Source organism: Sciurus carolinensis, chromosome 5 (assembly GCF_902686445.1).
Source record: "Sciurus carolinensis chromosome 5, mSciCar1.2, whole genome shotgun sequence".
NCBI lineage: Eukaryota > Metazoa > Chordata > Mammalia > Rodentia > Sciuridae > Sciurus > Sciurus carolinensis.
In genome coordinates this window covers 171,172-186,974 of record NC_062217.1, presented here as the reverse complement: position 1 = coordinate 186,974, position 15,803 = coordinate 171,172, and the positions used below count along the sequence as shown (strand labels likewise).

Below are 15,803 nucleotides of genomic sequence, written 5' to 3'. Positions count from 1 at the left end.
GCTCAGGATGCCAGGAAGCAGAGAGAGCAGTCTTCAAAGTGTAAACCCCAAAGGCACCGCCAGTGACCACCTCCCCCAGCCACTCTACCTGCCTGCAGTGCCACCCAGCTAGTCCCTGTCAGGGCCGATGCACTGGTGATGTCATGACTCTCATAACCCACGCGTTCCACTTCCGCCTTGCAATATCTCACACACAAGCTTTTGGGGGTCATCTCGCATCTAAACCATGATATTGGGGTTGAGAGAAAAGTTCTTGGACAGTTCTATACATTTTGCTAGTGATTTATTTTTTTAAAGATGTTAAAAATTTTTAAATACATTTGATGTGAGATAACTTTAAACATTTTTTTTCACCTCTTAAATTAGCAGAGGAGACTTGCTGTGATTCCCAGGTGGGAGCTGCATTAGCAGCACAGTCTTTTTTCTCAACTGTTTTAGTCCTCACATTGTCCTACTTTTTCGTAGAAAAAATGCGGTTGTTGTGTTTATTCACAATGTCACTAATGAGGTATTATAAAGAGATGAACTTTCCTAGCAACTGAAATGCATCCTTAAATAACCAAACCTTTTTTCTAAACCTATCTAAAATGTATTTTTTTTCTACCTTCGTAAGCAGAATGATAGTAACTTTTGTGGCTTGAGGACCCCATGTGCTACCTCTGTAAGGCCTAACCATCACACAGATGAGGAGGATCCTGAGCAGTTACGTGGTATGACCTTGGTCCACCATGCAGCTCATCTTGGTGAATGTCAGCTTCTGCACCTGCTTTATGCAATAACACTTAGAGATCACGAGTTGCCCAGTGCTGTTTAGACTCAGTGCCCACTGAAGTGAGGCCTAGTGTGTTTCTGAATCTTCATTTTTTTTGTTTCAGGCTTCTCTCTCTCCTCTTAGGTGTTGTGTATGTTTATTTTCATGTCTTCTCTCTCTTTAGCTAGGGCCAGAATTTAAAATTATTTTTAAAATAACAAAAATGAAAGTATCTACTAATAAATTGCTGAATTTTGTTTCCCATTTATTTTGCCAGACCAAAATATTTTTCCGTTTAGTTTCTTCCTTGATCACCTATTTAAAATAGGTTTCTGGGGGAGTGCCTAATAGCGAGACATTACTAAATTGATAGTACTTTTAAGACCTAAAAGTAAAGTTGACACCCGACCAACTGTAATTCAGACTAGCAGCGGTGTTGACACCAAGGTACAGGCTTCTGAGCATAGAGAAAGTATGTTTTCCAAGGTCAGAATGATGCAGTTTCCTACAGAGGTTCCCTTTTAGCCAACTATGAAGTGGTTGTGCGATCAGCCTTAAGGAAAAACTGGGAGTGTTGTGGTCACCAGCTTCAAGTCACAGTCATCCACCAGTTAGGTGGAGATTACCACGTAGTACACAGATAGCCCCAGGGCCACACCTGTTCAGTTAGGCAACAGTGAAATTCACAGTACTTACCAGGATATTTGGACATTCTTGCCACTTTGTTTAGGCTATATGATTCTTTGCGTATATTAAAGCAAACACTTGAATAGGCTAGGTAATAATGTAGGAAGCTAGAGTTTCTTTGCATTAAATAGTTTTTTATGTAAAATCATAAGCTGTTTTATAATTATATTTCATTATTACATCCTAGAAATTGGTATTTTAAGATTTCATTTAAAAAAGTAATCAGATGTAGTTAAATCCTAAAGTTCTGTCATTTTTGTGGAATAATTTTTCATAACTTTGCAATAACAGGAAGTAAAGAATTACAGGGTTTTAAAAATTTGGGTTGTAGGCTATTATTTCAGGGGAAAACATCTGCACGTTTTTCTGGTTCATTTTACAAGGACACATCCAACTTATGAGCACCCATCACGTGCCAGATTCCTAGCTCTGCTAGATGAAGTCTGACTGGCTTGCAGGGGAGCCTACAGTGTACAGAGAAGTGGCAGGTGCCCAAGTTCTGAAGGAGTGAGGGGGGTTCCCACCTTGGCCCAGAGACCAAGCTGGCTTAAAGAGGTGGGCAGAAGGTGCCAGGCAGAAAACACATCATAGTGGTGGGGGCAGAAGGGAACACAGGAAGCACTGCACGTGGAACACGGGCCCCATAGGGAGGGGGACAGAAGTTCGTGCTTCCATTTCATAACCTGTGTACTCTGGCAGAGTCACTAAAGGAATCCCCTTGGTGCAAGAGAGGTTCAAATCCTTACTGAAGCTAAAATTAAAGTTAGATTGTTTAATCTGAGTAATGTTTGCAAATTGGAGAGAAGACATGCAAATTAAAAGCATTTTTTAAAAATGTTCTGGTTCTGTGTTTCTTAAATGTTAAATTTTCACGGAGTTTCTTCAACGTTAAATTTTTGAACGAATTGTTTACACATGTTCATCAGCTCCTGCCCCAGCTCCCATCATCAACCATGTATTAAGATTTTATCTGGCAACATTTTCCTACTCTTTAGTTCAAATAACAGGCCAGCAGAGCTTGTGGCCAACATAAATGGTCTTTCCGAACCAAGGTGGTTCGAAACAGTGGGCTGGCCTGTGCAACCAATCATAGGTGCTTCTTCTTGCCCCCGGCCCCCTTTGGGAGGTTTTAGATATGCACTGCTTGGGAACTGCGTCAGGCATACTTGCAGCCGGGACTGACTGCTGGTCACCTTGGGTCTCGCAGCCTTTTAAAGCTCCGTTACTTCATACTCTCTAGTTTCTTCGTTTATCTTTGCTTGAGGTACTTGGGAGAAAGATGTTATGGCCAAGAGTGAACAAAGGGAAACATGAACCATCCATCAGGAAGGGTGAACAGCGAACCGGGCTTCCATGCTGTCAGTAACTGAGGCTCCAAGTGGAGCCCGCCCCAGGGACGCGGTACCCACGGGCGCAGTTCCACAGCCGCTTATCTTCTTAGGATGAAACCGAGTTCATGGGTCAAAATGGCTGCTGGCAGCTACGCAGCACAGCGCGGGCCAGGCTGAGTACCTGTCCCCGTCCGGCCAGAGCACAAGCCCGGACTCCCGGGCTCAGGAGGGTGGAGGACACCGCCCAGGGGCGGGGGTGTCTTACGTAAGCGCTGGGGGCGGGGCAGTGGCTGTCGATGTCTCGCGAGGTTTCATCCTCGCGCAGGCGGCAGCGGCTGGCGGGGAGTACGGGATGCGCTCGGAGAAGGAGCGGGCGGGAGGCCCGGGTGCAGCCGTTGCTGCCCGGGGCCCTGGCGGGAGGGAGAAGCTGTCTGCTGCGGAAGTTCAGTTCCTACGGGAGTCGCCGCGGCGAGAACCCGAGACGTCAGCTTCGTCCTCCGGCTGCGGGGGCGGAGCCGGTAAGCCTCGCGATGAGAAGAGGACGGCTCTAAGCAAGGTCAGCTGGGTCAGGGGCGGGGCGAGCTGCAGAGCCTCGGGAGAAGAGGACGGCCCTGAGCAAGCGTGGGCGGGACCGGGACCGGGGGCGGGGCGGGCCGCCCAGCCTCGGGAGAAGAGGACGGCCCTGAGCAAGCGTGGGCGGGGCCGGGAGGGGGGCGGGGCGGGCCGCCCAGCCTTGGGAGAAGTGGGCGGCCCTGAGCAAGCGTGGGCGGGGCCGGGGCGGGGCGGGCCTCCCAGCCTTGGGAGAAGTGGGCGGCCTAAGCAGGTGTGGGCGGGGCCGGGGGCGGGGCGGGCCGCCCAGCCTTGGGAGAAGTGGGCGGCCTAAGCAGGTGTGGGCGGGGCCGGGGGCGGGGCGGGCCTCCCAGCCTCGGGAGAAGTGGGCGGCCTAAGCAGGCGTGGGCGGGACCGGGGCGGGACGGGCCGCCCAGCCTCGGGAGAAGTGGGCGGCCTAAGCAGGCGTGGGCGGGACCGGGGCGGGACGGGCCGCCCAGCCTCGGGAGAAGTGGGCGGCCTAAGCAGGCGTGGGCGGGGCCGGGGCGGGGCGGGCCGCCCAGCCTCGGGAGAAGTGGGCGGCCTAAGCAGGCGTGGGCGGGACCGGGGCGGGGCGGGGGACTGCGCTGTGATGCTGGCCCTTTTGGCTTGAGGGGTGGAAGTGCCCTCGGTTGGTGAGCAGGGTTGTCGGGAGCGTGTCTGGGTGGGGAGCTGGTCGTGCCAAGGCCAGCGGGTCCCTTGGTAGCAGGATGCGGTGCGCGCGGAGGCCGGTGGGATCTTGGGTGGCTGGGCAGGTGCACACGGAGACAGGCGGGACCTTTGGTGGCAGCATGGGGTTCGTATGGAGGCTGACCGGTCCTCAGGCCGGTGGTCAGGCGGGGGAGGCCCCAGGAATGACAAGCCGGCATTGCCCCGCAGGTGGTCCTCAGACGGCTGCCACCTGGCCTCACGAAGGAGCAGCTGGAAGAGCAGCTACACCCACTTCCCGCGCACGACTACTTTGAGGTGGTGGCCGCTGACCTCAGGTAGGTTCTTGCGCCTAGGTCGTGGTGTGGGCGAGAAGCTGAGGGTAACAGCACCTTTTCCATCTCCCCACAGGACCCAGAAGTCCTCGCAGACTGCAGGGGACTCTTGGGTTGGCTGGGCAGTGATAGAACTTAGCAGGGGCCTCAGTGATGTCCTCACAGTCTGTATTTGGTGACACCAAGCCTTACTCCATGTAGCTTTAAACCAAATAAAGAGAGAACAGTGGGTCAATCTTGCATGTATGCCCTGGTAGGTGTTGCTAGTGAAGAGGACCAGTCCCCAGGAGACCCTGGGCTTCAGTCATTGCTGCCAACCCTGCCAGCTGGATCCTTCTCAGCATCTGGACATCCTGCCTCTTTCTGAGTCCCTAGTTAATAGAGGGAGCCCGCCTCAGCTTGGACTGCAGGTGACAGTTGGGTTAAACTCTAGTGATTTTCACAGCATTTATTTTTATTATCTCCATTTGTGCTTTTTCATTTATGGTAGTTGTACAGACTTTGGGATAACTACTTTGGTAAAAAAATGTTAGTCTATTCAAAAACAAAGTCACTGATTGTTAAGCATAGATATAGTTTTAAAATATAGGTGGGTTTCAAATGAGTGAAGTTTAGAAAATGGAGAGTTGAAAGAGGACAGACCTTGGACTCAGGTTGAATTCTAGTCCCCATGATTAACCGAGTGTGCTGTCAGGAAGGCCCCCAGTGAGTACCCTCTCCAGGCCTGGGTGTTCTCATCTGGAGGTGGGGTTTGTAACTGTGAGAAGGGGAGGAAGGCTTAGTTCTGCTGTAGACCCCATACTGTGTGCCACTGTAAGTACTAAAGTGCCTGGAAGTGCCTCTCTCAGTACAAACTGTATGCCCGGCATTCTCTTCTGAGAGGGCGTACTGGCCAACCTGTCCTGATGCCACAGGTGACCTTTGTTTCCTGGTTCTGCACATTGATGAAACTGGCCCAAAGCATTCTCCCCAGTAATTAAAAAGACCTCAGGTGTTTTCAGTTTTTTGCAGAAAAATATCCAAATTGTTATAATTGAGAGATGAACCTTTGATATAAAGGCTTTATTTGAAGTAGTTTGTCATATCAAGAAAAGAAGAAAAAGGGCAAAGTTCAAGGAGTCTTTCCATCTTTGCTAACTGCTAACGCTGTCCTGTGTTTCAGTCTGCACCCTCATCTGTACTCCAGAGCGTACATTAATTTTAGGGACCCTGATGACATCCTTCTGTTCAGAGATCGTTTTGATGGATATATCTTTATTGGCAATAAAGGTGAGGTTCCTGGCTTTTAAATTCTTCTAATGAAGTTTCGATGGAATGTTTGTGAGTTTTAATTAAGAAATTCTCAGTCACATAAAGTAATACCATAAATTTTGATTGCTACTGTACCATGTGATACATTAAAAACATTAAAATGATAAACCAAGGAATTCCAGAAATTCTGTGTAATGATGACAAGGCTTATATTATTGTTGGAAAATGAAGTTTTTCGAGTAAGTTCTCTGGATAAGTGAACTCTATGTCAGAACTAAGTTATTTTTTCCTATAATTGAAAGAAATTTTCTAAAATATATCATACACTTACATCTTGTTTTCCTAAATGGAGTATTCTGCAGTGTGTTCATGATTGACAGTTCTTGATAATTTTGTGGGGAGGAGGTTGAAACCATGACCAAGGGTGCTGAGTGCTATTGCTTGGGAGGCTCCCTACCCTTTCTGAGCCTGCTTTTGGTGTTTTTCTTTCTTCTCTCCTGTCACACTGTCCTGTGCTGTTGAGTCTACAGACCTTTGATGGCAAACTGTTTTCAACCCACCACCGCCCCTGTACTGATGACTAACCCTCCTCCATTGAGGGTGTCAGACTAGAAAAGGTCGTTAGAGCGGCAGAACTAGGGACCAAGACATAGTCAAGAAAAGGGAAGTTTAGTATTTGAACTGTCTGACATTTGCATTAAGTGTGCTGTTCTTTGTTTTTTTCTTTTAACTTTTAAAACTATTGGCAAAATATATGTAACAAAATTACTGTTTTTTCCCTTTTTTAAGTGTACAGTTCAGTAGTGTTAAGAGTATTCACCTTGTTCGACCAATTACCAGGACTCCCTGCATCTCACAAAAGTGAAAGTGTACCAGTTAAACACTAACTCTACATCCCTCATCCCAGCTCCTGGCAACCCCAGGTTCACTTTCTGTGTCTGGGATATGAATTTTACTACTGTGCATACCTCATGTTAGTGGGACCACACAGCATTTGTGTTTCTATGACTGGCTTACTTTTGTGACTTAGCATAATATCTTTGAGGCCCATCCATGTTGTAGCATGTTGCAAAATTCCCTTCCTTTAGAGGGCTGAATAATAGTCCAGGTTTTAGCCATGTGAACCTGGGTGTACAGATGGGTCTTTGAAATCTTTCTTTGAGTTCACTTGGACATAAACCCAGAGGTGCGGGATTGGTGGGTTAGGGTTGCTCTAGTTTTAGTTCTTCTGAGGAGCTGCCAAGCTGTTCCCCAGCAGTGCACAAGGGCTTCAGTTGTTCTGCTTCCTCACCAGCATGTATTTTCTGTTTGGCTTTCATATTGCATTGTGATGTAGATTTGCATCTCTCATGGCCATCGAGGCAGTCTCAGTATGCATACTGGCCACTTGTCCATCATCCTTGGAGAAATACATATGCAAGTCCTTTGTCCATTTCTCTTTTTTCTGTGTATGGTGCTGGGGTGTGAACTCATCTTCACACATGCCTAACTAAGCACCCTACCACTGATATGTCCTGGCCTGCTTTGTCTGTTTTCGTAGTTAGGGCCCTTCCATTGAGTGACAGGTCTGTGTGAATGCTGGGTGTTGGCCTTTTCAGATACACGATTTGCAAACATTTTCTCCCATTCCATATATTGTTTTTTCACTCTGCTGATTGTATTCTTTCATGCATGGAAGTTTAAAATCTTGGTACTGGCTTATTTATTTTTCTGTGGTTGCTTGTGCTTTTGGAGTCGAATCTGAGAACTCGTTGCCAAATCCAGTGTTGTAGGACTTTTCTGCTAGCTTTTTCCACAATTTTAACCTTTCATTTAGGTTTGCTCCCTCTTAATTTTTGTGACTAATGTTGGGTAAGAGTCCATTTTCATTCCTTTGCACCGGGTCGGGTTTCCCAGCACCATTGTTGGAGAGTCCATCCTTTCCCCATCTGGTCAAAAGTCACTTAAACATATATCCAAGGGGTTTCTTGGGCCCTGTGTTGTGTTCCACTGGTGTGCATGTCTGTCTTTATGCCAGTACTACGCTGTACCTTTGGTGGTAACTGTGGAAATCAGGAAGTGCATCTCCTGCCTTTAGTCTAACTGCCGTATCGCAGGCGCTGGTGCAGGAGGGTCGGATGTTGCCTGCTGGAGCGCCGTTTTTCTCTTTGTTCTTGACTTCCATCTGTGTGGTTAGCACAAAAATGTCTTGCAGGTAAATGGGAGTTAAAAATCAGTCGCCTGATCATTACTGACAAGACTGAAAATAATTATTCATTGGATTTGGGTCCAAGGTACTGTACGAGTGCTTTATGTGTTGATCAAGCATGTGACAGATTTTTTTTCAGTGAGCATCTGTTTTTCTCCCCCGCCCCCATCACATAGTAACATCTGTTTCTACTGCTTCCATTCTCTACCTTTTTATTTATTTGAAACAAATTTTATGTAGAACATGATACATACCCTTGAAGCAACCCCTTCTCTTTAGCCCTGTGTCTCTTGTAAGCAAAGTAATTTACTTGAACTTGTATAACAGATTGGTAACTGAATTAACTTTTGAAAATAGAAAATTTAAGTGTAACTAAGAAACCTGGCTAAAGGTAGTCCAGTGACAGAGTGTTTGAAAGTGGGTGGGGAGGTCGGAATTGTAACATCCACCCTTTCAGGTTAGCAGTGTGAAGATCTGAATGTGTTCAGCCATGAAGCCCCACGACGGGGCTTGTCATTAGTGAAGATTGTCCTGCCACCAGCTTGTTCTTTATTTGAGTCTGGAGTTTGCTTGATCTTAGGTGAGTGAGCAAGGCACAGTTCAGAGTTCAGACTGTGTCTTGGTCACAGGCTTGGAGTACCCTGCAGTGGTGGAGTTTGCCCCATTCCAGAAGATAGCCAAAAAGAAGCTGAAGAAAAAAGATACCAAGACTGGAAGCATCGAAGATGGTGAGACTATTGAAATACTGGATCAAGAGCTGCAGGGTTAGACACCTGGCCCAGCATCATCCTCTCCTATGTTTGGGGAGGAATATGTTCATTTCTTTTTTCAACTTACAGATCCAGAATACAAGCAGTTTTTAGAAACGTACAATGTGGAAGAAGAGAAAACCAGTGCCAATCCTGAAATCCTTCTGGGAGAGGTAGAGGCAAAGACAAGAGAACTCATTGGTCTGTTTTGCTCATATCTCTTTTCTTTATGAAGTTATTTATTTATAGAGTATTTACTCCTTCTTTTTCATGATCATGGTAAAGTTTCAGTTTGTTGTACTCTTGGCAGAAATGCAGTGTTTTTCCTCACTCCACATAAACTCCCTCTCCTTTCATTTTTCTACTTCCTGGAGGGGCCCATATTTCCATCTTTGTATTCCCAGAGCATAGTAGCTTAGGAGTTGAGTACAGTCAAATAAAGAAACAGGTGGAGGCTGCACCTTTGAGGAGTATTATGCAGTTTTGACAGAAGGGCCGGATGTTTCTGAGCTCTACTGATGGCGAGCACCTGTGTTTGTAGACACTGACTTTGTTTAAAGCGACAGCTTCCAAAGGAGCAGTGCTGAAGACACGGGAGTGCTCTGGCCACCTAGGGTGCAGCTTGGCAGCAAGCAGCCTCAGGAGCCAGTAGTGATGAGATTCTGCCGTCAAAACAGTGTCAAGCACGGGGAAGCCAGTCAAGCAGGTGGACACCCAGTCAGAGCACAGGATCTGGTTTGGACCCACCTTGACCCTGTGCCCCAGAAACACATCCGCCATAGTCCCCAGACACTCCCTTGTAGAGGCAAAGCATTCATCGTCACCAGGCAGACATGCACCTGCAGTGCCTTCCCTGAGGGTCCGCCTTGTGCTGGGCCTCTCCACAGGCTAGAGGCTGGACCTTTGCAGGAGCAGAATGCATACTTGTGTGTTGAGAGACTCAGGCAGCCTGGTGTCTGCTGGGGGCACCGTTGAGGGGCCTGGAGTCACTCTAGGGAGCGACAGGCGCTGAGTCATCTGCTCCTGTCCTAGATGCTTCTAGGAAATGGAGAAGCGTTAAAGTGAGTATGTGAATTTACAATTTAATGATAGCTACCAGAGTGCAAAGAGATATTTGTGATGTTTGGTAAGTCTAACATTGTTCTCATTTTACTTTTATGCCCTCTCTGTGAGTAGTATTTTATGACTTTCTTAAGAATCAAGAACTGCAGGTCTACTGTGACATCTCCAAATGGCTTGGGTTTGTAGGAATAGGAACTCCCCTGGCTGCAGTGCATGCTCATGTAAATTCTTAAAATAACTTATGCCCCTCATTAAAGATCAAATTGAAAACAAGTATTTAAAATAAGGAAATTTCATTTTAGAACTGTGTGCATTACAATTTTTTTGTTGTTGCTGTTTTAGCTAGAAGAACCACACCTCTTTTGGAATATATTAAAAATAGAAAATTAGAAAAGCAGGTAGGTCTAGCATTTACCTGGTGAATATCCTTTCTGTATCTGCTGTTTCCATTCAGAAAATTTATACAGTTTTTGTCTATATCTTCAGAGAATTCGAGAAGAGAAGCGAGAAGAACGGAGGAGGAGAGAGCTGGAAAAGAAACGCTTGCGGGAAGAAGAAAAAAGAAAGAGAAAAGAAGAAGAAAAATGCAAAAGAAAGGAGGCAGATAAACAAAAGAAGACTGCTGAGAAGGAAGTGAGGATCCAGGTAGTTGTGAGGAACATTTCTTTTTTTTTTTTTTTTTTTCCCCCAAAACTGTTCTGCTATGTAAATTATGCCTTTTAGGTCTTCAGTTAACCTAGACTTTATTGTTAGAACTCCCTTTCCATTCCATAGCGATGTTCTCAGCTCATGCCCAGCCCCAGGGGCATCGGGGTGCCTGTAGGGACCACAGGACCTGGAGGGTAGAGGAGCCCACTTATCGGGTGTCTGCTAACATCTTCCTTTAAAAAAAGTTTTCCTGGCTGAAATGCACCCACCTGGAACCCCTGTCTTTGTACATGCTCAGACCTGGGCTCTGCATGCTCTTGTGGTGGCAGCCCCAGGTCTGGCTCTTCCTCACCGGGTTTCTCCACAAGGAATGCATTCATTCAAATGCATTGAGGGGACTTTTCTTTGTGTAACATCTGTTGGCCAGAATTGGGGTCAGCCTTTTTCTTCTTGGGACCCTATGAAACCCAGATTTCAGCCCAATGTGATTGTACCTAACTCCACACAGGATTTAAGGTACCTTATAGGGGCTCAATAGAATTGAAAAACATAAAGAAAAAGAAAAAACATCAGGACTCAAGGAGAGTGGGATAGAGGCAGCTGTAGCCCAGATGACTGTCTGATGTTCTCCAAGCCAGAAACTGAAAGCTTGGTCAGAATTGTGCTTCTCAGAGAAAACAGCAGCTCTTCTAGGAGGCAGCGGTGTCTCTGGGACTTTGATCTAAGAGAATGTCTCTCCCAGAGGTGTTTCACTAGCCAAGGAGAGGACAGGTTCTCAGCAGCATCCCACAGAAGCACATGATCATCGCACATGGTCATCGGTCAGGACCGCTAGAGTATGCTGCAGTAGCAATCCCAGAGTCTCATGGTCGGCCCACCAGGGCATCCCTGCAGTGCATCTCTGTGCACTGCAGAGGGTGCTGTGCCTGAGCCAACGCAGGGTCTGTCTTGGTATTTGCCTTTACCATCTTGAGGATGGGAACAGAATGCAGATGTGGCAGACGGCACACAGATTCTTAAAACTGCATGTGGAAGTCACGCATATGACCTCCCACACGTCAGTGGCCAGAACAAGTCACATGGCACCTTAGTTCAGAGGGAAAGCCTGAGACCTCTGATGAGCAGCACTGAAGACTGGCTTAGCTGCTGGAGGGCTGTGTCTCCAGCTGTCGCCGAAAGCTTAAGGACATTTGTGCAAAGTAGATTTATGGATGGTGTGGGACAGGAGGCAGGCAATGCCACTCAAACCTGCTTGCTTCAAGAGTAGAAGCAGGGGCTGGGGAGATAGCTCAGTCGGTAGAGTGCTTGCCTTGTAAGCACAAGGCCCTGGGTTCGATCCCCAGCACCCAAAAAAAAAAAAAAAAAAAAGTAGAAGCAGGTCTCCAGGGAGGCAGGTCACCATTTGTCCTGATCCAAGGAAGAGAAAAGGTAGCGTTTTGAAAACCATAGACTGTTCTAAAGAACAGAACCTGTCGGGGACAGGAAGCGGGACGCTTGGAGTTCTGCCACCGAAAATGGCGGTCAGTGAGTGTCAGAGCCTGCAGAGCAGTTGGTGCATCACAACACTTGCTGGCCAGGAGTGGCTTGCCTGCAGATAGGGCGGTCTGTGCCCAGCGCACCAGGCTGCAGTTGCCTGATGCTTCTTGGCATCCCCCGTTATTTAGCCGCTGTGGCTGTGTGTGTGGACATAAGATCAGGTCATGGTGGCAGTTTTGTTGTGTTCTTTTTATTGCTAAGATGAGCATCTTTTCATTAACTACATCATTTTTCAAAACTAAAATATTTCATTGACAGTTCCATTGTGTGTTGAACCAAAAACCTGTTTTTTGGACCTCTGGTTTAACTCTTTAGCTGTTGAAACATTTGGGCTTAATTTTGGTGTGCATTTTAATTATTCAACAGTTTCTTTTCTAATACACTCTTAAGTGATGATTTATTAATGTTACAATTTCTCAGCTTCTTAAGAAACCAGAAAAGGGAGAGGAACCAACCACGGAGAAACCAAAGGAAAGAGGCGAGGAAGCTGGTGTTGGAGATGGCAGACGGGAAGCTCATGCCCCCTGCACAGTGGTGAAAATCAGGCCCTCAGAGAGCCCGCCGGAGGCGCTTGGGGAGAAGTGAGTGTGCCTCTCCTGCCACCCCTGTGCGCACTCGTGGCATCAGCGTGTGTGTCAGGTGTTCTTGGAGTCGAGTCTGACGTGGGGCCTGCGTCAGGGCTGCTGCGGTCAGCAGGGCGCCTCTTCAGCCGCACTCGGGCCTGCCCGCGCTGCCTTCAGAGGGCTGTCCTCCTTTCTGAGGTCTCGCCTGTTTGCAGCTCCCACCCTCTGGCAGTGTTTCCTGCTGGCCAGGCCTTTGTGGTAGAGAAGTGGAGCATCAGTGCCGTGGCCTCCTGCTCCTGCCTCCCTCGCCCTTGCCTCCTTCCTCACCCCTCATCAGGGCTCTGTGGATGGAGCTGAGGTGCTGATGCAGCATCTGTCTGTGTTGACCCACAGGTCACAGGACGACAGTGACGGAGAGCAAAGGGACCTGGAGAGAAGACCTCGGGAGAGAGAAGCTGAAACTCTGAGGTGCCACCTGGACAGCAGCAGAAAGCATGGCACTCACTCTGAGTTTGACAAGTTTTCCAGGAGGAATGAAGATGAGCCCAGATGGACCAGAGGGAAGAAGGGGCGCCAGGACGGGGGTGTCCCTGTGGAGACGGCAGAGACGCTGGCCAGGGAGAAGGAGGACGATGGCCCGGTGCCCAGGAAGGAGCGTCTGGGAGGCAAGGCACTCTGAGCCACTGGGCTGGCCCTGCCTGCTCTGCGCCATGGCACCCCTGTGCTTCTCGGCCTCCTGACTGTGTTTTCCAAATTGTCTCATTAAACCAAGCAAGGGGCATCGGCCTGGGGTGTGGAGTTGCAGGACGGTCTCCCTCGGTGAGAGGCCCCTGTGGCCTCACGGGTCAGGGTCTTCTGGAGCTCTCTCTCGTGCACCATGCCTGCAGTGAGGCCAGGGCAGAGCCCACCAGCTGCTCAGAACCAAGTTGCTTTTCACCAAGAAAACTCTTCCGTTTAGTCCACCCAGTGACTTCAGACCTTAGCATTTACCCTTCAGGCACCCTGCCCCAAGCACCCAGTGAACACTACGTGGGGTTCCCACTCAGCCCAGTGACAGCTTGTCTTTCAGAAATTTGAAGTTCACTTTTTTTTGGTGCTGGGGATTGAACCCAGGTGCTCTACCACTTAGCTACATTCTTAGTCCTTTTTATTTTTTATTTTGCAACAGTGCGAGTTGCTGAGGCTGGTCTCCAGCTCATGGTCCTCCTGCCTCAGCCTCAAGTTGCTGGGATTACAGGCATGACTACTGTACCCAGCTGAATTTCCTTTCTGTTTGATTACATTTTCCCAGAGGAGCATTGTGGGTGGTACCATCTTGGTACCCGGGCCAGGTCCCACATCCATGTTTGCCCAGGTCTGGCAGCCACTGACTGTCCTCTGTCTCTGACATTTTAAGAATATGAATGGGTTCATAAGCACAAGGCCCTGGGTTCAATCCCCAGCACCGCCAAAAAAAAAAGAATATGAATGGGAGTGTGACATGTGACCTTGGAGACAGGCTCTTTCCACTTGATCCACTTGATTCACTTCTAGTCCACTGGAGCTGAACATTGGCAATGTTCATTTGTAGTGTTTCCAGGAAAGGCCAGCCTGAGACCCAGAGGAGTCTCAGGTGCATTGACAGTCTTGTAGTGCTCTGACACTTTGGTAGACCCTTTAACCTCAGGGGACAGCCATGGCCTTCTGGAGTGGGCACCTCCACACAGCTACTTCTTTCCCACCTGCCTATGTGGGTGGTGGTGGTGGTCTGCTAGCCTTTGGTGGCTCACACGGTCTGCCCTGCTGTGGTGTGGAGTGGTGCTTTGGGGTGATGGCTGCTGCTTAGGAGGCCAAGGCCCTCAAATGCAGACCGGTGCCTGCTGAGCCTGTTCTGGCTCTTCTCACTGGCCAGACTCACATTAGGGAAAGGAAATGATGCTAAACATTCAGGGGTAACCAGTGGGAGGCCCCACACCCAGACAGCAGCAGGTCAAGGTGAGGAGGGCTATCTGCGGGGTCCTCCAGGTCACACGTGGAGCCCCATGGCAGCCAGGAGGATACTGGGCAGGAAGTCTGCTCCTGGGGCTTTGGGCTGAGGGGAACAGGATTGGCCTCCTCCCTGTTGCTCCAGTGTAGTGGGAAAGCTGACTGGCCTGTCCCAGAGAGGAGCTGTCCTCAGCCTTGGTGTCCCGGGTGAAGTCATGTGCTGTGGCTGTGCACCCTTGCACCTGACATGGCTGCTTTTTGTGTCCTCAAGTCCTGCCTGCTGGTGGAATTAGATCAGAACACACAGCAAAATTCATTCGCAGAAGTCAAGAAGACCACAGGAATCACTCCCAAAGCTATGACTTCCAAAGGTCAGGCAAGCTTGCAGGTGCCTGAGCAGGAGGCTGCGTCATGCTCTGGGAGATCCTGCTTCCTCCCTTGGGTTGAAAACAAGACTGTAGCTCTTCCCTGGGAGGACACTTGGTGTCAAGATGAAGTGAAGTTGGTCTGTCAGCGTGTGCTCCTTAGGGTAGCCAGTGGAACATTGTTTTTTAAAAACATCTTGGACTTGGGGTGCTGACTATGAGGGGCTGTTCTGCTTTCCCAGGCTGCTGCTCTGCCAACAGAAGCAGAGGGGCATTGACCCACCTGCGCTGCTTCCCTTGGAAGAGTGATCTGCACTGTAGCCTGCAGGATGGTGGGCTGGCAGCTATAGCTGCCAAGAGCTTCCCCCCAAGTAGGAATTGGTGCAGAAGACTTGAGGGCTATGGTGGGAGCAACAGCAAGGAGAACCCAGGGCCGTCCTGAGAAGAGGGAGGAGGCGAGTGAGCTCTCAGACCCCTGTGCGGACATGCCAAAACAGACACCACGGAGAGAGGCATCCCTGGAACTGGCCTGAGAGGTGGATTTGCTCCTTGGTGGAGACCAAAGTTTTCATTGGCTGCCATCCTGGGGTGAGAAGCAGTCTTCCTGGAAATGGAATGAAGTTTTCATAGTTTACCCTTCCTAGTAGTTATTTGGTCAGATTAAAAAGCAGAAAAACTTGAATGAGATGGGAGGACATTGGTATTACCTCTGAATTCTGAAGCTCTTTGATATGCTGTCAGAGTAACACCCACTTTGGCCAGGCACAATGGCCACACCTGTAACCAGCAACCAGGGAGGCGAGGCAGGAGGATTCCAAGTTCAAGGCCAGACTCAACAACTTAGTGCAGCCCTAAGCAACTTAGTGAGATCCTGTCTCAAAATAAAACTAACCAAAGGCCAAATGTTTTTTTCTGATAAGTGGATGACGATATATAACGAGGGGGTGGGGTGGGGGGGAGAAGAATGAAGGAACTTTGGATGGTGTAGAGGAAAATGGAGCGGGAGGGATGGGGGAAGGAAAGAGTAGAACGAGACAGTATTACCCTATGTACATGTATGAATACCAAGAATGGTGTGTATCTACATGGTGCACAACTATAGAAATGTAAAGTTGTACCCCATTTGTGTACAATGA

At 48.6% G+C, this 15,803-nt stretch overlaps 1 protein-coding gene across 1 annotated transcript; it reads left to right on the top strand.

The window, feature by feature from the left end:
- Window positions 1-3,086: 3,086 nt before the first annotated feature.
- Upf3a (UPF3A regulator of nonsense mediated mRNA decay) lies at window positions 3,087-15,589 on the top strand. Its single transcript, XM_047553720.1, has 9 exons — window positions 3,087-3,325; window positions 4,237-4,343; window positions 5,503-5,609; window positions 8,409-8,507; window positions 8,619-8,729; window positions 9,933-9,988; window positions 10,077-10,235; window positions 12,195-12,355; window positions 12,731-15,589. The coding sequence occupies exons 1-9, from the start codon at window positions 3,122-3,124 to the stop codon at window positions 13,014-13,016; spliced, it is 1,290 nt and encodes a 429-aa protein (XP_047409676.1). The 5' UTR covers window positions 3,087-3,121; the 3' UTR covers window positions 13,017-15,589.
- The last annotated feature ends 214 nt before the right edge of the window (window positions 15,590-15,803 follow it).